At 56.6% G+C, this 25,122-nt stretch overlaps 1 protein-coding gene across 1 annotated transcript; it reads right to left on the bottom strand.

Moving 5' to 3' along the window:
• Window positions 1-201: 201 nt before the first annotated feature.
• On the bottom strand, window positions 202-24,322 carry NCS54_00080100 (Hypothetical protein; the record flags this gene model as incomplete). The annotated part of the gene is made up of 4 exons (XM_053146440.1): window positions 202-1,686; window positions 1,736-10,861; window positions 10,936-10,965; window positions 11,012-24,322. 4 exons carry the CDS (start codon window positions 24,320-24,322, stop codon window positions 202-204), a joined length of 23,952 nt encoding a protein of 7,983 aa, XP_053002415.1.
• Between the last annotated feature and the right edge of the window lie 800 nt (window positions 24,323-25,122).

Genomic DNA, 25,122 nt, shown 5'->3' on the forward strand with positions numbered 1-25,122 from the left:
AAGGAAAGTATGTGTCGAGCAACATTAGACTGAGATCGTGAGAGCCTTTTTTCCCTCCGAGATCGTAAACCAAAATGTGTAATAGAAATCCAAAAAGACAAAGGAAACGTCGTTCGTTAGATATGCGTTATACCTGAACGATCAAACCAAAAAAAACACCGCCCATATCCTTTTCCCGGTGGTATCGTTCCCAAATCCTTCCTAAATCCCCCCTTCTAGATATTCCGCCTCAGCGGGCTGCGGCACCATGCTCTCTGTCGTGACGCTGATGTGGCTTCGCGCGCCAGCAGAGGCATTGCCGCCGTCGCTCGAGGCGGGATAGATGCTCTTGGACCGAGCAATGAGCACCTGAGCGGGACAGACGACGATCTCTTCGTCGCCCCGTCCATTGTCGTCTCCCTTCTTGACGACCAGTGGGAAGAGAACAACTCGGATAATGGCTCCTTGAGCCTCGAGGTCCTCATTAGACATGGTAACGCTGCCACTGCGCTCGTTCATCATGGATGCGTTGAACGAAACAGTGGCGGCAAGCTCGCCGTCTGCGTCGTACTCGGGACGCAGGGGCGGTAGCATCATGTATTCAGCTTTTTGCGTACGCATCTCGATCGAGAGACCAACAGCCTCTCTCATGACACGTCGTAGCTGAGATTGAATCTGATCCTCCAGGTTTGACGGTGGGGGGAGGATCTTGCAAAGCGTCTGGAAGATGGCCTGGACAACGGCCTCTGTATCCAGATCACGTTGGCGTTTAAAGCTGTCACGCTTCGACAGCAATGTAAGGGTGACGGCTCGCCATCGGCGAACCGCCTCGGGAGGGCCGACCTCGGTCAGCAGCTTCTCAAGCGACTTGAGCTTCTGTCTCTGCTCTCGATCCATGCCAAACAGGTAGCGGGTAAAGATGAACTCCCACACCATGTGCATGGTCATAGACATGAAGATGTCGCGTCGCTTTACTCGGTCCCGAAGGTAAATGTCGACATCGGAGCCGTCCAGGACAGCATTGTCGAGGCGGTCAATTATCTTCTCGTCATTGATCTCGCTTGTCAGGCGGCAAGCACGCATGTCGGAGAACTTGGAGAATCGGAGCACCCATTGTTGGACATGGGAGCATAGTTGTTGGCAACGGTGATCAAAGTGATCTTCGTCGCGGATGTTAAGGAAGGCGTCGTCAGCAGCCTTGGTTTCGAGAATCTGACGCTGCAAATCACGGATCTTTTCTTTGGCGGAATTGAGTTTGGCACGCAACGCGGCAATCTCTGCGTCCTTGGCTTCTAGGGTCTGTTCGGTCGTTTTTCGGGCGCGTCGAACCTCGGATAGCTCGCGTGTGACGTTGGCGTTTCGGGCCTCGAGGTCGGCGACACGGCCCGTCTCCTTGTTTGCCAGCTCTGCATTAGCACTGGTGAGGCCAATATTCACCTCGGTCAGGCGGGAGACTTCGTTTTGGAGGTACTGCAGAGTCTGCTTGAGGCTGTCGATCTCGCCGTCGCGGTCAGCTAAGGTGGAGGCGGCCCGCTGGCTGATGCTCGTCTCAGCCATGGCGCGGGCCTCGGTGAGCATGCGATTCTCAGCCAGCAGCTGCTCTACCTTATTCTCAAGCTCAAGCACCTGCATACTCTGTCGGCGTCGCATGCTGTGGGGCCGGGTGGGTGATCGGGGTGAACCGATGCGGCCCTCGCCGTAGCCATCCTGTGAGAACGTGTTAGTGAGGCTAACAATTGGTTCTGAGTATACCTACGTAGACGTCGGCCATGTCCTTGGCACGGGCTCGACCCTCATTTGCGACGGGCGTGGAACTGGCGGGCGTGGTGTTGTTTTGTTGGCGAAGAGAACGAAGATCACCGCTCATTCGCCTGTCGACCCGACGGAGCGGCGGTGTGGAGGTGCGGATGCCTGGGCTTTCAGGCCGGAACTTTAGTGGCTCCGGCGTCCGGCGACGGGAGAGGCTGGTGTTGGAAACGGCTCGTCGCCCTGAGCCCTCGAGGATGCTCGGCGTTGATTGGCGGGATACGGGGGCGTTATCTGACACGCTGCGCTGGCCCGCCACTGAGGCTGAAGAGGCTGGTGCTGGTGCTGGTGCTGGTGTTGGCGTGGAGAGTCCTCGTAGGGCCGCTAATCCAGCTCCCGCTGTCACTGCCGCCGCCGCCGCGCCCACTGGAGTGAGGGCGCCATACTGCTTCCGCTCCTTCTTTTCGGGTTCTGGTGTCGGTCCCGGCGTGGACGGCTCTCTTAGTACTGGCGTGCCCCGGGGCGAACGGCGAAGTTTCCGTTCGCTTCTTGGCTCTGGTGTCCGGAGTACCGGACGTTCGGGCTCACCCGTGTGAACTCCGCTGTCGCGATGCGCCTCTTGACTGAGCCGTCTGCTTCTTCTCTGTGTAGGTGTTTCTTGTCCGAGACCACTGTCGCGCTGCGCTTCTTCGCTTAGCCGCTTGCTTCGGCTCTGAAAGCTCGCCGCGTCACCAACAAGTCCACTGTCGCGCTTGGCGTCAGGTGTCTTCCAGTTAGACTTGGATGGCTCGGCCTCTGACTCGGGAACTTCCTTCACCGGGGCCAAAAGTCTGGAGGGGGATCGGCGTAGGTCGCTGACCTCTGATCCCATGTCCCCCATTGGTGTTGGTGGCTGGCTGTCCTCTCGTAGCAAACCACTCATGGGTTCCCCAACGTCCGGTCCAAGGCGCAGGAGGCCCTGGGGGGAAGAAGTTCGTGAAAGTGCCAGATCTCCTCGGCCGAGAATCGGGCTTTCCATCATGTCCAATGTGTCCATGTGTGTGACTTGTCGTATTGTGTCCTTCCATCCTCTTTCAGGTTCGGGTGTCTTGCTCTTGGCTGGAGTTGAGCGCTCGAGTTTGTCCTCATCCCTATCCGTGTGCTTGTCCTTGCTTGGCCTGTTGGGTGTGGAGATCTCCTTTGACAGCTCCACGTCCTTGCTTTTGTGCGAGGGCTTCTTGTCCTTCACCTTGCTCTTGTCCTTGGAATCATGGGCAGCATCCCGTACGTTTTCCTCCATCTCCTTGTCTTTGAGGTTGCGGGATGCTTCACCCCGGCGATCACCACGCCTTTTGACCTCTTTGGCTTCTTCCTCCTTCTTGGTATCCATCGACATGAGATCCTTGCCTTTGCTTCGGTGTTCGCGCGTCAACAAATCATCATCTTCCTCATCATCCAGTTGTCTGTTCTCATCCTTGTTCTTTCCCTTGCTCCTCCTCTTGTCAGCTTTATCCACAAGCGCGATGCCCCCCAGCGCAGCAGCGGCTGCCGCTGAAATGTCAGCGACAGTTGATTTGGTCTCCTTGGCTGCCGGTTGGGATGGGGTCTTGCCTGTTGCCTTGGGAGTCTTAGGTGGCTTGCCCATTGAAAGGGCCTCGCCAGAGGGTGAGTCCTTGGCTGGCTGGGGAGAGACTATGTTTTCGGCGCCCTTGGAATCGACATGGTCTTGATGAGGACCCGGAAAGTCGAGATCGCTAGTTGCCTTGTTCTTGTCGTTTCTCTCCTCTTGCTGAACCAATTCTTGATGGAAGACCGCTACATCATCTTGAGAAGACGGAAGGGTATCTGCCGAGGGCTCAGCAGGCGCTCTCGACTTGACCATGGCAGTCAGGTTCCGCGGCTGATGTTTCTCGATACTTGAACCGAGTTCCCAAAGAGTATCATCGATGCCCCTGAGTTTGGAACCTGTGTGATCCCCGAGTAGAATCAATCGGTCAGCTATTGGTGACTCGGGTTCTGGGGTCGCCTCCGGCGTGGGCTGCGGGAGTCCGAATGGCAAAACACCGCTGGGCACTCTGTTGGCCCTCCTTTTCTTCTTTGAATCAAGAGCTCGCCCTGCCTCTGCTGCCGAATAAGGACTGAGCGACAGCTCTCTTGATATGGGAACAACGGCTCCAGATTCATTGCTCTCGGCCTTTTGGCTTGGGGGTGGCTCTTCCGCAGAAACCACGGGCGTGAGTGGCAAAAGTGAGCCGAGAGGTTGTTCAGAGAAGGGGGGGAGAATGGATTGTCTCGGAGGTGACTCGACGAGGTTAACAGAAGGAGCTCGAGGAACTGGCTCCTCAGAGAAAGCTTTGGTACTGTCTTCACCAAGAATTGGCTTGGTTGCAGTGGCCGAAGCCAAACCTCGTGGTGCATCAGACATGTGCTGCTCCGTCTCGGTACGGGCGCTTGTCTGCAACGCCGAAACCTGGCTCATGTCTTTCACCCTGACATCATCTGCAGCTGGAGGAGCAGGTTCTGAAGAAGCGCTGGGTGTCTCTTCAAGTCTCGACTCGGAGAGTACAGTCTTTATCTTCTTACTTTTCTTGGTCTTCTTCTTTGGTGCAGCCTTGTCATCAGCTACCTGCTCCGCTGGTGTATCCGCCAAGGCTCGCGGTCCAGTCATATCAGCAGTTTGAGTGATATGGTCTGTATCGGGCTTCTTCTCTGTTGGCTTGTCGGTTTCCGGTGCCGACGTCTCAATCTCAACGGCTGGTGCTTGAATCTTGTCGCTGGGGTCACCGCGCTTTTCTTGGTCATCTTGAGTAACTGACGCGACTACCGTAGACATGTTGTCGATAAATGCTTTGGCAGATGATGCCGGGGCCTGCGATTCGTTGACATTCGCAGCCATATCTGGGACAGGGGAGGGCTCTGGAGAGAGCATGGGCACTGCCGTAGGCTCAACACGAGCCTCGTTGACTTCGGCAGGAGTCTGTGTGCCCGAACACTGCTGAGACTTCTTCCCCTTCTTCAGCTTCTTCTTGGAACCCTCGGGTTTCACGAGAACTTCATCGCTGGGCTGAGTCAGTTCTTCGGCAGGAGTCTCGACCGGAGCCAATGAACGGACGTCTGCTTCGATCTTTGCGGCTGATGTATCAGCCTCTTGATGGCGTGGTGACTCTTCCTCGACAGGTGCAGGCTGCGCATCTTGCTGTTCCAAGATTGTGGATTCGCCCGCAGCGGCAGCTCGCTCTGCAAGCTCCTTCTCATGAGCCAGTTTCTGGGCCTTTTGCTTTTGCTTCTTTGACATCTTCGTAGATGGTTCGTTTTCAGGTTGTTCTGTCGCTAAAGCAGCGGTCGAGGCTTGTCCACTCTCCAAGGTGGCATCTTTAGGGGCGGCACCAGGGGAAGCGTCGGCTTGGCTCGGCGTGTCTTTGGTATTGCTGTCTGCTTCGCGAGTGTTTTCACCAGGAGTGGTAGCAATGGGATCTTGGGCGATAGCAGGCTCCGTGGCGGAGACCTGCTCACTCGGTGCGGCCGCGGCGAGGCCGGCATCCAGCGGTTGGCGATCAATTGGTGGGGATTGGGTCACAGGAACTTCTGGCTGCTTCTCGTCGGCAGTGACGTCTCCAACAGATGAGCCTTGAGGAACAGGCTCTTCAATAGGAGCAGCCTGAGGTACAAGAGCGTCGATTGGGGCAGAGATAGGAGCATCAACTCCCATCGCAGCACTCTCATTAGAAGCAACGGTCTGTGGTGCTGGTTCGGGCCCGGTTGTCGATACCTGCTCATTGACTTCTTTTGGCAGGTCGATGCGGAGATCTGAGGCTTCAGTAGGCTTTTCGGTTGGTGCCTCAAGTTCTTGAGTCTGGGCAACATCTCGCTCCGTGAGTTTTGTAGAATTGGTCGCATCAGCAGCCAGAACAGGTGACTCGGTTTGCTCGTCTGTAGCCCGGGTCAGGTCTTCGGCCGGAGGCTGAGCCGTGTTGTCAAGTGCCTCAGTTGTTGGCTCAGGAAGGCGTGTCGACTCTGTTGCTTGAGTGTCAACTACTTTGGCCTTCTTTTTCTTCTTCTTGTCTTTCTTCGATAGAGCTAGGCCAGCAGTATTTTGAGCGGTCTCCGCGATCTCGGGCTCGACTGTACGTTCGACTGGAAGCTCGACCAATCCATCAGTGGGGGGTTCGACTGAAGGCTGGGCTGGCGCTTCGACTGAGCGGTCGAAAGGAGGTTCTAGTGAGGGCTCTTGCAGTTTCACCTCATCTCCTTTGTTGATCTCTTGTCCCAAAAGGTTGTCAGCTCGGATGTTGTCAGGATACTCTGCATTTTCTTCTACCTTCAGATGGGCGGGGGCAGCTGGTTCTGGCACTTTGAGTTGTTCGTCGACTTGGTCGAGTGAAGGCCCGGCAACGGGAAGCTGCCCCTCAACCGCATCGGTAGGCTCGAGAGGGGCAGGAGATTCTGGGGCTGAGGACTTGGCCGCCTTCTTCTTTTTCTTCTTGTCCTTTTTAGACGGGATGGTGACCTCAGCGCCCTGCTCCTTGTCTCCCGGCTCTTGCTGGGCAAGCTCAGGCTGGGTGAGGTCCAGATCGGCTAGGATATCGCGACTAGAGGGGCTCGTTTCCTCGAGAATTGTAGCGGGGGGGTTCAGCTGCAACTCCGACTTTTCGACGGCGGTTGTCTCCTGGGGCCGTAATGACTCTTTTGACTCAGACTCCATCCGAGTTGTTGGTACATCCCGAGTCATAGAATCACCAGGTCCTTGCATGGTAGAGGCGGGTTCGCCTTCGAGGTCGTGTTGGGGCTCCCGAAAGCCCTCGGAGGATTGAGCTGGGACCTCGGTTTCGGCTGGGTCGACTGGCTCAAGGATTAGATCTCGGCGGAAGCCCTCATCGGGCTTCTCGGTTTGTACTGGTTCGTCAGCTGTCTGTGGAGGCTTTTCCGATGGTCCAGGCCACTGGCTGAGATCGAGACGAGTGGTTGCCATGCCTGACTTGTCCTCCAGCGCAGTTGTAACAGTAGGATCTTGAGCGTCCCGTTCCAATTCAGGTCCTGCAGACTGTGCTGTCTCGCCACTAGGCTCAGAGCTTTCTGTTGCGTCTAGAGCAGACTTCTTGTTCTTTTTCTTCTTCTTGCTCTTCTTCGATGAGGGTTCGTTTTGCTGATCCGGCTCAATCGAAGCTTCGATCTGGGCTCGGTGCACATCAACAGAATCTTGGACTTGACTGGATTCTGGTTGGGGGATATCCGCAGCAACAGCCTCACTAACTGCTTCAGTCTGCGCCCTCGTTGCCTCCTCAGTTTGGGTGGATGGTTCGGAGCTTGTAGCCTGGGTCACTGCTTCAGCTGTCAGGGGCTCAGACACCTCTCTTAGTGCCTGCTCAGTGGGCGATTTCGGGGATGGTTCCTGTTCTGGCGGTGCCTGAGTTGTTGCCTGTGTCGTTGACTCAGTCACGGGAATAGCTTCAGAGACGAGTTCCAGAGGGTCCTCGTTCTGGGTTTGGGTAGAGGGATGAGTCTCTTTGTCGGCCTCCGTCTGAGGTGTTGGCTCGGCTTCTAGCAGAGAATCACTGCCCACAGTTGGCACCGTTTCAGCCTCTCGGGTCGCGTCCTCGGAGGACCCAGCTTGAGTGGGCTCAGGCGCCAAAGTATCCGACGTTGTGGGTTGAGATTCTGCGAGTTTTGCGGCGAGGTCTTTGGCTGCCTTCTTCCTCCTTTTCTTTTCCTTCTTGGAAAGACCAGCCATGTCATCCATTTCTTGTGGTTGAGCTGGCGGTTCAATTGCACGCTCGACTGCAGGCGCCACTTCCACCTCAGGAATGACAGGCTCTAGGACACTCGAGGCTCTTGTTGCGGCTTCAGTTGGCGCGAGAGTTAAGGAGGTCGTTTCCACTTCATCATGAAGGTTGCGGTCAAGGACATGGGGAGATGAGTTGTCTTGTACGTCCAACACCGCTGGTTGGGCTTCATCTCCGGCTTGTCGGTCAGCATCCAAGAGCGGGGCAGGAGTCTCAGGAGCAGCATCAGTTGAGTCAGGAGGATGTGTAGAGGCTGGGTCTCGGATGGGTCCGATAACTGGCTCAGGAGCAGTTTCAGCAGAAGGAAAGTCGGCAGAGGCTTCAGGCTTTGAGCCAGTCTCGGTTGCAGATTTGACAGGCTCAACAACGTTGTCGAGTTCCTTGACGAGCTCAGGACTCATCTCAGGGGCAACTTGCTGGGGCTCGGCGGGAAGCTGGGCCAGGTCAGTGGCAGGGATGGCTCCAGTGACGGCTTTGTCTTGTTCTTGAGTGATGGTTTCCGGCTTCATTGTCAGCTGGGTAGGCTCGCTAACAGGCTCCGCGACAGGCTCTAGAGAGGGCTCGGTAGGCTCAGTGATTGGCGTGGGTTCGGCCGTTGGCTCAGAATCTTGACTGGTTTCCTTTCCCTTTCCCTTCTTCTTTTTCTTCTTGTTCTTCTTGGGAGTGGAAGGCGCTGGATCCTCGCCCCGGACCTCTTGAACTTCCTCGGCCACATCCTGCTGAGAGGCTTCAGGCACGGGAGTCAACTCAGGTTCGACTTCAGGAAGTTGAACAGATTGTGATGCCTCGTCAGGCTTGTCGTTATCAGTGGTCACTGCTGGTTCGGAGGGTTGAGCCTGATCGGACGGCTCATCCTTGTCAACTGTTGCCGGCTGCGCAATAGGCTCAGTCGTGGCAATGCCTTCAGGAGATGTGGCGGCATCCATTTGCTCACTCGTTTGTACCGTTTCTGCGGACGTGGTAGGCTCAACAGAAGGACCATCGTCAGTCATGTTAGCTTGCTTTTCCTCACCAGAGACAGCCACTTCCTCAGTCGCAGGGGTAGGGTCCGGCAGTTGAACATGTTGGGCCGAACCAGCCACCTCCTTCGAGGAATCCGGCCCGGTGGCTTCGGTCGGAAGAGCAGTAGACTCCAGGGCTTCCCGAGGAGTCCCTGGGTCTTCTTCAGCACTCAGGGCGGGTTCCTTGCCTTTCTTCTGTTTCTTCTTCTTGGCTTTCGTAGACAGAGGAAGGCCTTGGTCGAGTTCTTCAGCAGTACTCCTTGGTTGTTCTTGAATCTCGACAAATTCCGAACCAGGTTCAGGTACCTGCTGGGTCTGTTCCTGTAGTTCATGGGCAGACTTGGAGGTGTCATTTTCAGACGCAGGAGCATCGATAGGTTGAGGAGCCCCTTCAGGTTGACGGGTCTCATCATTCTGGACTTTCTGCGAGTCTGACTCAAGTCCAACTTCAGGCTGTGGAGCCACCGGGTCGGCCTTGGTGACAGCCGCATGAGTTCCAGAAGGCTCAGTTGTCTCGGTTTCGGACGAAGCGGGAACAGCAGTAGCAGATTCAGTTGCCGGTGTCGTCTCAGCCTCAAGCTGCATAGGTTCAGGCTGGTTTTCAGAAGTGGGATGAGACTCGCTCGTCTCAACGGCTGCGGTTTCGACGAGGCTCTCCGTGTCTTCTAAGGGTTCAGTCTCTGTACCCTTTCCCTTCTTCTTCTTTTTCTTGTTCTTTTTCTTCTCCTTCTTTGTCAAGCCCTCATCGCCATCATCGCCCTCCTTGTCTAGTTGAGCTTGGGCTTCGGGGACAGCTTCGTTCGCTGGCGGTGCTTCAACCTCGGGAGCAGAAGTTGCTTCATGGGCGCCTGAAGATTCGGGTTCAAGGAGGGTCTCCTGGGCTGTTTCTGAATGCTGCTCCACCGTCGGCTCAGCCGTCTTAGTCGGCGTTGACGTGGAGAGAGGAGCTTCCTCGATGGCCCTCGGCGTCGAGGGACGAGGCACGATAGGAGAGCCTGCAGGTTCCACTGCATGGTCAGTAGTTTCGGGTTTCTCCTCGAGAGGTTCAGGAGTGGACTGAGTGACTTCGGCTACTAGCTCGGCAGACTCGGGAGTAGGTTCGGCGCCATCTGAGGTTGGCTCGGGAACATTTGAAGCTGGTATGGCAGACTCTGTTTCATCTCCCTGCTTGGTCTGATCGCCCCTGGAGGTGGGAGTGTCATCCTCAGTGACGTGTTCCATGACGGGCTCCGTTATTGACTTGGGGGCCGCTTCAGGAACAGGCGGTGTGGACTCGAGAACAGCGGCGACGACGGGTTCAACTACAGGCTCAGAAGCCTCAACTGGCTGTGGGTCGACAGCCTGGGCGGGCTCAACCTCCTTTGAAGAATCTGCTTCTTGCAGGGGCTCAGCGGGCTTCTCCTCGCTCTTTGCTTTCTTCTTCTTTTTCTTGTCCTTCTTTGAGAGGGCGGGTGCAGAGTCCTCGGCTGTCTTCTCCAGAGCCTCCAACTCAGGCCTAACAACAGGCTGCTGCTCCGTCTCGACAATTGATTCAGAAGGTTGCACAGAATCCCTCGGTTCATCAAATGTCGGCGCTGGTGTAGACAAAGTGAGTGGCTCAGAGGTTGGTTCATTCGCAAGTTCCTGCTCAGCTGTGACTTTAGTATCGGGCTGCGATTCGGTCTGATCCTGATTCTTTCCAGACTCAATCTCCGACTCAGGAACAATGGTCTCCTGTTCGGAAGTTGTCTGCTGGTCGGACTCAGGCTTTGAGATCAAGACGTCGGCTTCAAGTTCGGGCTCGGCAGTGGTTGGCTCAACCGCAGATTGAGCATCGGGGTTGACGAGAGGTTGAGTCTCAGTTTCGCGCTTCGATTCAGCTTCAGTGTCAGGCTCAACTATAGGTACAGTCTCCTCAACATCGGGGAGTGTTTCATTCTCAATCTTGGGGCCAGAGTCATTGTCTGGCTCGGCGGACGTATCTGCCGTAGGCTCATTTTCAGCCTCGGGTTTCGACTCAGGTTCGATACCAGTTCCAACCGCAAGTTCCGTTGGTTCCTCTGGGGATGCCTCGGTCTCCTTGGGTGTCTCCGGTTCGGCTGAGGACTCCGAGGTAGCTAATGCTTTGGCCTTTTGCTTTTGCTTCTTCTTCTGCTTCTTGGACAGGCCAGCATCTCCCTCATTGTCTTCCAGTTTCTCAGTTTCCAGTCCCGGCTCCGGCTCCAGCTTTGCCTCGGGCTCGACAGGGGCTTCAAGATCACCAGCATTGCTCTTGTCCTCCTCCCGCGTTTCGTTCTCGGAGGGCCCGAGGCTCCTAGCCTCATCAACGGCGGCGTCGGCGGCGTGCTGCTTTTCCGGTTCCGGTTCCGGTTCCGTTGGACGATTGGTCTCGGGGTCCTGCAGGATTTCAAAATGGTTGTCTTTAGCCTTGTTCTTTTCGTCCGTACGGGATTGCTTCAGACTGGACCCACCCCGCTCGTCTTCAGGACCAGCTGCTGGTTCTTCACTTGGAACAGATTGTTCTCCGGACTCGGTGGAATCCGGTACATTGGTATCGTCGGCTGGCGTCGCAGGCTCGACTTCAGGTGCGGCTTCTGCGCTGGAAGTTTCGGTCCTCTCGGGCTCCGCTGGGGTGTCCTCGCGAGGATCCGGGAGTGTCTCGGCCGGGGGATCGGTGGCCTCAGGTTCGGGTACAGGTTCGGGATCTTCAGATGGAGTGGCAAGACCAGAATCAGGTTCTGCGGCTTCTTCAAGCGCAGCCTTCTTCTTCTCTGCCTTCTTCTTCTTCTTCTTCTCCTTCTTGGACAGCTTTGCTGGAGAGGCGGCTTCGGGCTCCTCAGTGGTCGGGACGGGTTCTTCGGTGGGAGGCTGATCGGCAGCAGGGGCATCCGGCACTTCGGTGGCCTGAACGTCCGTTGGTGGTTCCTGGACAGAGGGAGTTTCTACGGGGTTTTCGACATCAGCTGGCTGTGTCTGCTCATCGTTTTGTGGGACAACCTCGGAGACGACGTCGATCTCCTCTGGTTCCAGGAGCGGCGCAGCCTCGTCGGTAGGGAAAAGTGCCTCTACAGGCTCGCCGCCACCATGCTCTAGCCTGTCAGATGCTTCCAGAGATGCTTCTGGGAGGACAGCATCCTTCGGTTCTTCCGATGTGACATCTTGAGGGGTTGGTTCTTCAGTGGTGGCAGCATTTTCTTGAGCAGCGAGTTCGGGAGTCTCCTGAGGCAGAGAGTCGGCTTCGGATTGCTTCTCAGAATCATCTGAAGAAGCATTCTTCTTCTTTTTCTTCTTCTTCTTGCTCTTCTTCTCAGCTGGAGGCTCGGCTTCGTCCACCGCAGTGTCCTTGGCAGATTCAGCCTGTGCATCGGCAGATTCAGCCTGCGCAGGCTCTTCAACTGGTGTAGCTTGTGCAGGTGTCTCGGGTTGTTCGGTTTCGGCAGATGGCGTGGGAGTTTCCTCTACAGGTAGGCTGGGTGGAGGTTCCTCGGCAGGGCTGGATTCTTCCTTGCTTGCGGTCGGTTCCTCAAGCTGCTCTGGTTCCTGCACTAGAGGCTCTTGTCCAATAGAAGATGGCTCAGTGCTGTCTTGGGGAGCATCTTGAGCCGCGTCGGTCTCAGCGAAACTGACCGACTTCTTCTTTTTCTTGTTCTTCTTGGACTTTTTCCCGCTCACCGATTCAGCCGCGTCATCTTCAGCAGTGGCATCTTGCGCCTCTGAAGCAGATGGGGCGTTGTCGATATCGCCTTCAACTCCCTCGACCTTGTCTAGGACGGGTGCTTCTACGGGTGCCTCTGCGGGTGCTTCAGGCTGAACAGCTTCAGTCGTTTCGGTGATGTCTTTTGGCACATATTCGGTCGGTGTCTCTTCTGGGCGTTCCTCGGTGACCTCAGGCTCCTTGTTGGCTTGGCTTTCATCAACTGGGGCGTTGATGTCTTGGGCTTCTTTGGTCTCAGATGGCGCAACACCCTCAGCCTCCGTAGGCTCCTGGGCAACAGGTTCGGCAATGGCAGTTTCAGCGGCGGCTGTCTCCGCTAGTTCCTTGGCGGCCTGTTCTTCGGCTTCGCGAGCTGCTCGGGCCTCTGCCCGCCTGGTAGCATTTTCCTCAAGGGCAATGAGGCGTTGCTGGTCCTTCTTCAAGAGACGACCTTTCCTTCGCGCCCTCTTTTCCCTCAGGGCTGCCATCTCCTCAGTGTCACGAGCTTCTTCGGCTTCTTCAGCTTCACGAGCAGCCCTATCCGCGGCTTCCTTGGCTTCCTTAGCGGCTGCTTCGACTTCCTTAGCTGCCTCAGCTTCTTTGGTTGCCTCAGCCTCTTTGGCTGCTTCAGCTTCCTTGGTCGCTGGCTCTGCCTCTGAGGCTGGTTGAGGCTGAGATTCATCGACAGATGGTTTATAACCGAGATCGAGAGGTGCATCCGTTGGTTGCTCTGGGGTTGGTTCCTCCACTTGCTTGTCCCCAGAAGTCTCCTCGGTAACTTCAGGTTGAGGTGACTTTTCCTCAGCCAGAGTTTCCTTGGGGGTGTCAGGTATGGCTTCCTCTGTAGGCTGCAGAGCAGGTGTGTCCACAGTTGCGGCAACGTTCGTTTCGACTGAAGGTTCGGTAGGTCCTGGAATGGCCTCATCCACCTTGGGTTCATCCTTGCTCTTGCTCTCGCTTCGAACGGTCGCATCCTCCACTTCACGCTTGACTTCCTCTTCAGTCTTGAGCTCACTTTCAGCGGTTTCGTTCTTAACCTCCTCCTGGTTGGCCGGGGTATCATCTTGGGTAGCCTCCTCCTTCGTGCTGAGCTTGGCTTGTTCCTCCTGGGTCTTGACCTCATCTTCAGCAGGGTCGTTCTTAACCTCCTCCTCTTGATTAGCCTTAGTCTCATCCAGAGCGGTCTCGTTCTTGTGCTCCTCCTCCAGGTTGACCGTGACGTCGCCCTGAGGAGCGTCGTTCTTGACTTCCTCCTCCTGGCTGGCCTGGTTCTTCTTCTTCTTCTTGTTCTTCTTGGCCTTCTTCTTCGAAACAGGGGACTCAGGTTCGACTGTCTCAGGGGCGTCAGTTGATTTTGTCGCCTCGTCAGTTGCTTGTGGTTCGGCAACCACTGTTGTTTGGCCTGCAATATCTTCGCCAGTCGACATGGGTTCTTCTCCAGGTGTCTTGGCGGTTGGCTCCTCGCTAGTCTCGACAGGCTCAGCCTCAAGGGGCTTCACTGTGTCGTCCTGGTCTGGCTTGATGGCGTCGTTGTCGGTTGTGGTAGAAGGCTCATTCTCGGCGATCTTGATAGACTCCTCTTGAGGAGCAGGTGTCGGCTCATCCTGACCAAGAATATCACGGCTCACAACATCGGTGGCGGGAGTCATGTCATCGACTTGAGAGGGCTCCGGGCCAATGGAAGTTGCTTGAGACTCCTCAACAGGCGCATCTCCCTGGGAGAAGAGTGGCTCTGAGATATGCGATTCCAGCGTGGTCCGGGCCGTGTCGGCAACAGGGGCGTTCAGATCAGAGTCTGCTGGAGGAGTGTTGGGCTTGACTTCACCAGTTGGTGCCTGCTCAGTAACCGTTTCTGCCTTCTCATCCACATTCTCGGGTACAACAGCAGTCTCAGGCTCGGCCACATCAATAGGCTTCTCCTCTTGAGATGGAGCGGTTTCCGCAACCGCAGGCTCCCGTTCATCATCAACCGTCTTGTCAACCTGATCGGCTTCAAGCTCTATCGATTGGGACTCATTCTTCACCTGAGCGGGAGATCCCCACATCTTTCTCCAAGCAGATCCAACAGCAGCGAATCCTCTTGTGGCAGGAGAGACGCCCAAGGTGGAGGGGAAGTATCGATTCTGAGATTGTTCTTGCGCAGGCTTCTGGGGAGCGTGGAGACCCATGCTTGACGGCAAATAGGCGGGTTCATCAACGTCCTGGGACTTGGGTGCCTCGGTAGGGTTCGGCAAGTCCTCGGGCTCGACCAGCTGGCGATCATGGTCCGCAGTTGGCTCAGGTGCAGAGGAAGACTCGTTCTCCTCTGGTTTCTTTTCGGTCTCACCTTCCAAGGAAGTCTCAGGCTGGGGAGCTTCGGTCGGTTCTGTTGATCCTGCTTCCTGCGCGGGGGTCTCAGTACTTTCGGGTTCAGCTGTATCAACTGGAGCAGGCGAATCACGGGGCAAGTCCTTGGTTATGTCGGCCTCTGCAGGCTGTCCAGTCTTGTCTTCCGAGACTGGAAGAGGCTGCTCGGGCGTAGAAGAAGCTTCCTGGCTGGCAGAAGGAGCTGTTTCTTCAGACTTGGCGCCCTTCTTCTTCTTGTTCTTCTTCTTCTTCGACTTGGATGGAGTCTCTTCAGGAGTTGCCTCGGTGGACGGTTCAGGCGTTGCCTCAGAAGTAGCAGCAGGGGTCTCCGGCTTTGACTCGACAGTATCAACAGTCTCCACAGGAGCATCTGGCTGTGCCCAAGCATCAAAAGCATCCACTTCCGGAGTTGGCTCGGCAAGGGGCTCTTGTGCCGTCTCAACAGGGACCGCTGTAGGTTCAGCAACCTCTTCGAGAGAGCGCTCAACTGGTGCTTCTGGTACGGTCTCGGCGGGAGCATTTGAGGGCTCGGCAGGGGTAGGCTCGACAGTGGCCGCTGTGGGTTCAACAACCTCTTCAAGAGAGCGTTCAACTGGTGCTTCCGGCAGGGTCTCAGCGGGAACACCTGAAGGCTCAGCAGGGACATCTGAGGCCTCAGCGCGAGTATCAGGGGTGGGCTCGATAGGAGCCTCTGTAGGTTCAACAACCTCCTCGAGAGAACGCTCAGCTGGTGCTTCCGGTAGGGTCTCGATAGGCGCATCTGAGGGCTTAGCGGCAGCACCCGACGTGGGTTCGACAGGAGTCGATGCGGGTTCAACAGTCTCTTCAAGAGAGCCCTCAACTGGAGCATCTGAAGGTTCAGCGGGAGCATCTGGGGAGGGCTCAACAGGGGCAATTGGTTCGGCCCATGCATCGAAAGCCTCCTTGTCTGTTTCCTGAACAGTAGCTTCAGGCTCGGCAGGGGTTGACTGCTCTTCCGCCACTTGCTTTCCCTTCTTCTTTTTCTTCTTGCTCTTCTTGGACTGGGGTTGAGCTGGCTCCTCGGCCGCCGCCTCAGCGTTGACGGCAGGGGACTCCGCAGGCTCTTCAACAGTCACGGGCTTGGCATCCACAACTGCTTCTAGGACCGATGCTTCGGCCTCGGGAACAGGCTCTGGCTCTTGGGCGATTTCCTTCTCAACGGGAAGATTGTCGGAGACCTGTTCAACAGCGGGCTCTGGCTCCTGAGAGAGCTTCTGTACAGCCGCTGGCACTTCATCGGCAGTTTTGGGTTGCGACTCTTCAGGCTCGGTAACCTTGGGAAGCTCCTTCTCGGTGGACTCAGGCTCGGGTTCGGCCTCTACCTTAGCCGGGGTAGCAAAAATGTCTGTGGTCGGTTGCTCTGATGATTCAGGGGCCTTTTCTCTTTCAGTGGTGGCTGGCGTTGTTTCTGGAGCTTCGTCCTTGGCAGTAGTCTCCTCGCTTCGCTCCGCCTTCTCATCCTTAGCAGCTTCTTCCACGGGGGCAGCGACCTCGAAGGAGTCCTTGACGATGAGTTCCAGATTCTTCTTCTTGAGCTTCTTCTTCATGTTCTTCCTATCCTTTGCTGAGAGGCTTTGCCATTCTTCCGTGGTGAATTCGTTCTCTGCACGCTGAGGAGCTGCCTCAGTAGAGGGTTCAGCAGGCGCTTCGGCTACGGGCTCGGCTGCAACTTCAGTAGACTCGGGCACTGGCTCAGCGACCGGTTCCGTGGTTGGTTCAATAAAGGTCTCGGCAGCGGCAGCCATGTCTTTGACGACAGGCTCAGTAGGTTTGTCCTCGGCTACAGAAGGAAGCTCGGCGGCGGCTTCAGGGGCAGACGTTGCCGAAGGCTCAAGAATGGCATCGGGGGTGAGCGCTGTGACGGCGGGCTCGGCCACATCCTCCCCGATAGACTCCATATTGGTTTCGCGGGACTTGTCCTCAACTTCGGGTTGCTCCAGAGGCTCGACAGTGACAGAAGTAGGTTCAGCGGTGGCTTCGATAGCAGGCTGAGGCTGAGGCTCGACAATAGCATCAGGAGTAATCTTTGTCGCGGTCATGTCGGCAAGGTCGGGCTGGATCTCGCGAGAAATACCGCCGGTTGACTGCTTGGCAACCTCAGGGGTCCCTTCAGGCTTGGTCACATCCTCAAGGACCAGGTCAGCAACTTCCTTGCTAACGGGCTCTAGTTCTCTCGGTGATTCCTCGATCATGGGCGCAGCGACGATGGGCTCCACGGTCTCTCCAACAGGTAAGGAGACAAACTTGGGCTCCTTTTCCTCTGCCTTCTCGGCGACGACCTCAGAGACAGGTTCCTCGGCAGTCTTGGAAACGTCTCCGTCATTGGGCCCAAAGATGGTTACAGGCTGCGCATCCTGAACCTTCTCCGTGAGCGAGTCAGAAAACGGCACCTCTGTGGGCTTCTCGTGTTCTTCAGGGATAGGCTCAAGAATGGCTGCACGCTCCTCGGTTGTGGACGCTTCAATCACAGTCCCCAGGTCTCCGGTCTTCTCGGTGAATGGCTCAGGAGTAGGCTCCTCTGCAAAGTCAGCAGGCTCCTCAGGGATAGGCTCGAGAAGGACTATAGGCTGCTCGTAGACAAGGTCGGCCTGGTCGATGGGCAGCTCAGGAGTCGGCTCTTCAACAAGCTTCGGAAGATCTTCAGCAATCGGCTCAACGGTGATTGACCGATCCTGAGTTGCAGGCTCTAGCACCTCGGCCTTCTCGGTGGGTAGCTCGATGCCAGGTGCATCTACAGACCTCGAAACGTCCTCAACAACGGGCTCAAGAGGGGCGGCACGCTCCGCGATGGCAGGCTGCTCGGTGGAAAGCTCCTCTACAGGAATGGCAGCAGGCTCTGTCGTTGGGGTAACTTGAGGAGACTCAACGACAGGCTGAGGAGCAGATTCGGCTTCAGGCTGAACAGGACCCTTGAAAGGGATTTCTTCAACGGTGCCCACCGAGGAGACGTCGTCAAAGGCCTTGGAAATAGTTCCTCGAGGAGATTGGGCCTCGGTGGCGTCGGAGAAGTGCTCACCAGTAGAAGTAAGATCCTCAGGAGTAACTGATTGAGTTGCGGGAGCCACAGGGAAAGCAGGCTCACGCGGAGAAGGCGTCATGGCGAGAAGTTCAGCGCCCATGTCCTTGCTTGTCGATTCGACGGGGACAGGCTGCGGGGTCGTTGGCAGAGATGGGGCCTTAACAGAGCTCTCACGAGGTGCTTCCCGGTCAAGAGATTCTGTGAAGTCGGGAACTGGGAGCTCTGGGTGAAACAGGGCACGAGGAGTTGTGGACTCGTCAGTTCCTGTGGAGGAGTTCTTGCGTGCAGCTTGAGGCACATTGGTATCGATATGAAGAGCAGGATCAAAGAACTGAGCACTATCCAGGTCAAAGTAATCACCGCGCTGGTGGAACTCGGCCTCAGGACTAGGTGAGTGCCTAGATCCAGCCTCACTAGGCTCACTGGGAGGGAGTGCAGGAAGAGCCAAACCGGTCGTTGGTGGGGCTTGACGAGAATGCTCAAGGAGATACAACGGCATGATCTCGCGAGTGCTATCCCATGAGGTTGGCCGGGCTACTCGTCGAGACATGACTGCAGCAGGGTCCGAGTTGATCACAACCGGAGAGCCTGAGGGCGATGACTTGAGGCCAACGGGAGAGGCAGGGTTCGACCTCTGGCCCAGACGAAGCTGAATAGGGACGGCTGTTCGGCTTGGAGACTTGGTCGGCGTCTCAAAGGTACTGCGGCGTCGATTGTGAGTGCGGGTATCACGCCTTATGACACGCTCCTCAGGAGGAGTGTCTGGTCGGCTATCAGGCAGTGAAGGCAGCTCCTCGGGGCCAGAGACGGGACTGCCAGGTTCGCTAGGGGGGAGGGGGAGAAGATCGCCATACTGAGGGTCGATGGCGGGCTTGAAGACACGCGGGGCGACCTCGGGGTCGAGGATTTCGTAACTTCGCACACGACGGCCTTCGCGCAAGCTGTCATGCTCCTGGTCCGACGGAGCCTCGGCGGCGTTGGAGTGAGCAGCGTCAGAGGCAGCAATGACGGTCGCAGCACCCGCTAGGCCGACACCCGCGCCAAGGGTGCCGGCATTATCTAAAAAAGAATCCCTCTTATCCTTGCGACTGGACTTGAAGAGGCTGGAGATGATACCACTGGATCTCTTCTCTGGATCTCGGCGTTCCCTGTAATCCTTGTCTCTGCGGGAAGAGCCCGGCATAGACGCAACTGACTTGACATCGTCGTCGTCATATCGAGAAGACTTTCGTCGGTGGCCAGACTCCCGTCGATCACCGCGAGATTCGGACACGACAGAGCTCACGTCCCGATCATCAAAGTGTTCGCGCCTGCGGTCCGGTGGGCTGTCTCGATAGTCATACCAGTCCTCTTCATTTCCGCTTCTGCGCTTGGACTTCTTGCTTCTCCTGCCACCAGAGCTGCCGACTGAAATCTCAGAGGCAACTACTGAACGCGAGGGAGAGTCATGGCCATATGAGTCACGCTTGGACCTCCTTGACCTGGGAGTATCCCTCTCGTCATCAGACCTTCTGTGCCGGGACCTATCTCGCGACCGGTCTTTTGAACGATGCTTTGATCTGTGTCTTGATCGGTCCCTTGATCGGTCCCTCGATCGATCTCTTGACCGATCCCGAGAGGATCGTCTCCTTGATGACCGGCTGTCAGGGAGCTCCAGTGGTGCAGAGATGCGTGATAAATCATCCTCGTAGTATGCGTCACGCTCCTTCTTGTGCCTCCTTGAACGCTTGGAATCCTCCCATTCATCGTCAGACCGCACATCTCGAGACGACACATCTCTTGATGTGTGTCGACGGTGAGATCTCGAGGGAGCGGAGACACGGGATCTGTCGTCCTCGTAGTAGTAGTCCTCATCCTTCCACTGCTTCCGTGACTTCTTGGGAGTCTCAAGATCATCGCGGGAGCGGATATCTTGCGAGGTGGCATCTCGCAGAACGGCATCTCTGGACAATGATCGATGGTAAGTCCTGGAAGGAGATGAGCCCTGTGAGGCGACCCATTCGCCAGCTTCGCCAGCTTCGCGGGTCGCCCAATCCGAAGGTCTTGCCGAAGGATCCCACTGGTCTTGGTACCCAGCTTGCCTGGGCTCAGCGTCTCTGGAAGATTGACTATGGTAGGCACTCCATGCACCAATGGCGAATGCAGGAGCAGCAACTCGAGCAACGTCGGCGGCGTCAAAGTCGCGGCTCCGTCGTTCGTCTTGCGCGGTATCCCAGCCATCGTCAGACCTGACATCTCTGGCTGGTACCTCCTGAGAAGACTTGTCGTGGTAATAGTCGGTGGAAGGGGAAACTCGAGAGACGGACTCGTCCTCAAATTCACGACTCTTCCAGCCCTTCTTGCCTCTCTTCCAAGCACTATCTTCCCAGACTGCCTCGCCCACTTCTCGAGGTTGAGCGAGCTCTATTGGCGTGGCCTCAGCCTTGTTGTCATCCTGAACAACAACAACTTCGGACTTGGCTCGCTTCCGCTGCTGTCGCTTACTCAACTTCGAGACTTCCGAATCATCGTCGGGCAGTGGCACGTCCTCGGCCCTTGGAAGGTCTGACTTCTCGGGTTCGGGGCTCTTGGTTGTGACTTCGGGCTCAGCCACAAACGGCACGGGGTTGTCCTCTTGAGGAGTCTCTACCTCACCAATGATAAAGCCCTGCTGCTCCGGCAAGAGTTTACCAGGAGCGTCGCTGGTGTCCGAGGCGGTCTCTGCGTAAGGTCGTGTGTACCAATTGCCCTTAGCATCGACATGAGCGTCACCGTGAGCGTCACCGATCGCCTTTTGCACGCCCGGCGAAGAGTCGCGGCGGTGGAAAGTCGGGTTGTCAATAACAATCTCGGGATCAAAGCCGGTCTCCTTCAGACCAGCGGCAAGAGTGGCAGCAAACTCGAGATCATCGGCGTAGCCACCGGGCATCTGCTCGGGGTGTGGGCTCGCGGGCTTGGGTCCAGGAATTGGTGGCTCACGGCTCGAGTCATCGTCGTAGACCTCGGCGGAGAAAACAGGAACCACCTCGCGGCTCGTCTCCTCGGGATAGCTTCTGGGTATATCCGCAGCCTTGTGAGAAGGAATCTCGACTTCAGGCTCGTTGATGGGCTCAGCACTGCTGCCGGCGATCGCTGCAGCCAAGATGCCCCATCGGCTCGCCTTGTTCAGTCGTGGCCTGGGCTTATCAGAAGTCCTATCCAAGGGCTCGGAGTGGAAGTAGCTCTCAGAATCGCTACGAGTCTCAGGAGTCTCAACTTCAAAGCTCTTTGTCTCGTTCTCACCCCAAGTGACGGATTTGGCAAGGGGCGCCGGCTCGCCAAGCGGGACGATATCACCTCGAGGTGCGACGATCACGTCTTCGGGTGTGACCTCCTTGACTTCGGAAGTGACTTCTCTAGCTTCCGGGGCAATCTCAGCGACTTCAGGAGTGACCTCTGTGACTTCCGTGACCTCCTTGGCCTCCGGAGTGGCAGATACTTCCTCGATTTCCCTTGTTGTCTCCTTTTTCTCGGGTGCAGGAGAAGGCTGACGACTTGGGATGGGAGTGGGATAGATCAGATTCAGGACAGGTCGTTCCCGCGAGACTTCCCTTGACCTCAGAACGAGAGCCATAGAGTTGTCGCCCAGGTTGCGGTAGTGTCTCTCCTCACGAGGATAGATCTTGTTGTCAATCTTCACATCCGCATTAGGACCGTCGAAGGGGCTCGTCTCTGGGTGCTTTTCCTCCATATCAGGCGGCGTGACAATGGTCATGGGTTCATACTTGTCGTCTTGCCACTTGTCAATAACCGATCGCTCAGGAGATGCACTGCGAGATCGCATCTCCTCAGAGGCAATCTTCCGAGCAATGCAGGTCTCTCGGTAGTATCGATCGGCCTCCTCCTGAACTGTGTCTCGTTCCTGTCGCGAACTGTCTCGTGAGCTGTCCTTGGCGTGTTCGCTGCTCTGGCGTCCCCTCTCAACGGCGACAGCGGAGGCGACTGCGACCGCCGCTACAGGGACAGTGGCATGCTTGGCCTCATCAAGAATAGACTTGGCTTCATGCTCCTCTTCCTCATATCCGTGACCGGAGCGGGGGTCCTGGAACTGCATAACGTCCTGTGTTCCTCTGCGGTACTCCTCCACCATCCTCTCGATCTCGAACGAGTCCCGGCGGCTCAGTCGAGCATCTGATGCCAGGGATCTTGGCGGAGAATCATCAAAATTAGGTTCGCGTTCAATCGTCACGACATTAGGCGTAAGGGGTCGCTTGGGCGTAGCCGCCTGGGACATGGTGAAAGCATCGTCCGAAACCTGGTACTGGAATGGGTCGTAGGCCGGGTCTCTGGGCTGAGCAGGCTGGCTCGTCTCTGCGACAACTTCGTGCTCAGTAACAACATGGTGGCCTGCACCAGTTGGTAGAGGAAGCTCGCGGCTCTCTTCAGTGACAGTGGTAATGCGCTCGCTACTCTCAGCCTGAACCTCGGGCTCGCGCATGACCTGGAATTCGGGCCCATGCTCGATGCGGAATTCTGTGCCTTCGCTTCGATCCAGTTGAGGCGCAACTACAACGTCGACTTTGCTCCTCTCCTCCTTCTCAGCCTCCTTCTCCTTCGTTACTTTGTGGGTATCGTCATGATCATCATATCGTGAGGATTTCTCGTGCTTTCGCTCATTATACTGTGAATAAGAGGAGTCGTGGTGCGTTCGTCGGTATTCCCGTTCCCATTCCAGGTTTCGTTGCCGTTCAATTTCCAGTTCCTTATGTCGTTCCGCCTGCTGAGCCAGTTGTCGTTCGAGTTCGAGGGTCTTCTGACGCTCAAGCTCCTGGGCTCTCTGCCTCTCGAGCTCGAGAGCTTTCTGCCGCTCAATTTCCTGAGCCTTTTGGCGTTCGAGCTCCTGGAGCTTCAGTTGCTCCGCCTCGAGGGCTTTCTGTCGCTCAAACTCCAGTCGCTCGCGCTCTCGCTCGAAAGACTCCTCCTCGACTCGTTCCTGGCGCTTCGAGTCGGTCTCCCGCTTCTCATCCCGACCACGTCGACTATCGTGATCACGCTTATCTTCGCGATACTCTCGTCTTTCCTTGCTTTCCTTGCGTGAAGCCGTATACGCCACGGCTGCGCCGACTGCGCCAACTGCGGCTGCTTCAACAGCAATGTCGCCCCATTTGCCATCAGACCGCTGACGAGAGTTGCGAGATTCCCTTCGGCTCGAATCCTCAAACTTCTCCGTCTCGTAGACCTTTGAAGACACCGGGACCTTGGGAACGGGCTGCTGAAGGGGAACTGGAGCAGGTCGAGCCTGGTGTGAGGCGGAATGGGAAGTTTGTTCTGATTGGAAGCGAGAATGCTCAGCGCTGGGACCTGGGTAGTTGTCCCGCATGTGAATCGGACCTGACGCCACACTGCCCGAGGAGCGGCGGTAGGCGGCTGCTTGCTCTTCATCCCGGAAGCCACACGGGGTGTTGATTGAGCCTCGCAGCGAATTGTAGGGACCGAACAGCCGGGGATCAACGATCGAGCTCTTCTCTCCATTATATCCGTATCCATATCTCCGATAGTCCGAAGATGAATGGTAGCCTGAGTGAGAGTGTGAGCCAGCCATTGCTGCCGCGGCGCTCGCACTTGCAGCAGCCGCGGCAACTCCGACAGCGGGCCTGAGAGACTCCCCAACGGTGCCGTAAGCAAGCTCCGAGTCGGCGGCCGAGACCGCACCATCACTATCACTTGTGGTGGAGGAAGATTCGTCGTCCGAGGCATCCTCCCAGTCCGAATCGTCGTCGGAAGTCTCGACACGAGTCTTGGAGTTTCCCAGGCCGTGACCCTGACGTCGACCGTATCGAGACGCCATTGCCGCGCCTGCCGCGCCCGCTGCAAGTCCAAGAGCTGCCGCCTTGCCCTTACCTGAGCTCTTGTTAGCGCGGCGCATCTCATCCTCCTTGGACTTCCTGGCTAGATTAGAGAGCTGTTGACCAAGAGCCATGATCTCTTCGTCCGCAGTCTTTGCTTTCCTGGGTGGGAGTGTGGGCGTGCGGTCGCGGTCGGAGGCCTCTGCCGAAGACCGTCTTCGGCGCGCATAGCCCTGTGCGTATCCCGAAGAGGACGCGTATCCTTGGGCTGAAGCGGAAGCGCGGCTCCGAGGGCTAAGAGTGCGACTCTTTGGCTGCTTGACATATCCCTGGCCGTACGCCAAGTCCGAGTTGACCGATGACGATGACGAATTGCCAAAGTAGAGCACGCGGCGCTTCTTCTTCTTCTTGTGCAAACGCTGCCTCACGCGCTCTGAGGGCGCCTTGAAGAAGGTGCCGAAAACGCCGCCATATTCCTTCGTGTCCTTGAATCGCGAGATATCCAGTAGCGACGACGACGTGTCACTGGACGAAGAGAATATGCTCGAGGGCGTCTGCGGTCGACGTGTCTCTGGGTGAGGTGAGTAGGGATCATTATAGGCGGGATGAGTCTGCGGCGGCGCGTTGGGGTAGTGTTGAGATTGCGGGTACTGCTGTTGTTGATTGTAAGGCTGCTGTTGCTGAGGGGAGTTTTGATGCTGGAATTGTTGGTATTGCTGGGGCTGTTGGTACATGGGGGGTTGTTGGTATCGTTGTTGCTGATATTGCTGAGGGTATTGTTGAGGGTACTGTTGCTGGTACTGTTGTTGCTGCGGTGGTGGTGGAGGCGGTTGTTGTTGTTGTTGTTGTTGCGGGTATTGCTGAGTCGGCGTTGGCTGCTGCGACGGCGGTTGACGCGAATCTCTCGCATCGCGAGACTCGTGCCACCGGCGGCGAGCACTCTCGGAGTCCCGAGAGCGGTGATCTCGCATCATTGTGGCCGGCCTCTACGGGTGTCGATGGGAGGAATCGGGGGGTGTGGTGGAGGAGGGAGATGGTGTTTTGTTTTGCGAAGGAGCTCGACGCCAGCTTTCCATGGGTGCCCCGTTCGTCTCGGCCCGCTAAACAGGACAAGCGGTGGCTGGGGTTTGGGTGTGTCCAATTCTTGGACGCTAGGCTCCGTCGTTGGCTCGCCCAGGTTCTTGCGGTGGGTCTGAGATTGGATCTGCCGCTGGGCCTTGGGAGGCCTGGGCGCTAAAAATTGCTCGGTAGAGGGTGCTTGACTGGTTTGTGTGTGTCCGTCTTGTCGCCGATATGATGGATGATGCGATGAAGAGGGAGAGATCTCCCTCGCGCTGATCTTGGTGGTATCGCGCTATTTCTCTGCTAGGTACTGTAAGGGGTCCTAGGTGAGGGTTTTCATATCGCGGTCGTTTGTAAGAGCCGAGATCAACTCCAGGTCAGAGTTCGCCAAGGATGCTCTGTTATCGCAGAAATCATTTTAATCTTGGTCACTTCAGCTGGTGCAGAGTCGACATTCAGGCCGCCACACATTGGCTAGCGCCGTCGTCATCTCCACCGAGATTTGGTGCATTGCCAGCTGGCAGTCACATGCTGTAACACGTGCGGCCACTCTTGCGGGCCGTCCGTCAGGGTGCCTACCCTGCAATTGGTGGGAGGGAAATCCGATTCGACTTGCGTCAATATCTTCACACAAGGGTCCTGGGGCTCCTCTTCAGCTGAATCTGATCATGAGGTGTTAAAGACGCCCAGGCCTATTTTTAATTATGGGCCA

The sequence above is a fragment of the Fusarium falciforme genome, chromosome 1, assembly GCF_026873545.1.
Source record: "Fusarium falciforme chromosome 1, complete sequence".
NCBI lineage: Eukaryota > Fungi > Ascomycota > Sordariomycetes > Hypocreales > Nectriaceae > Fusarium > Fusarium falciforme.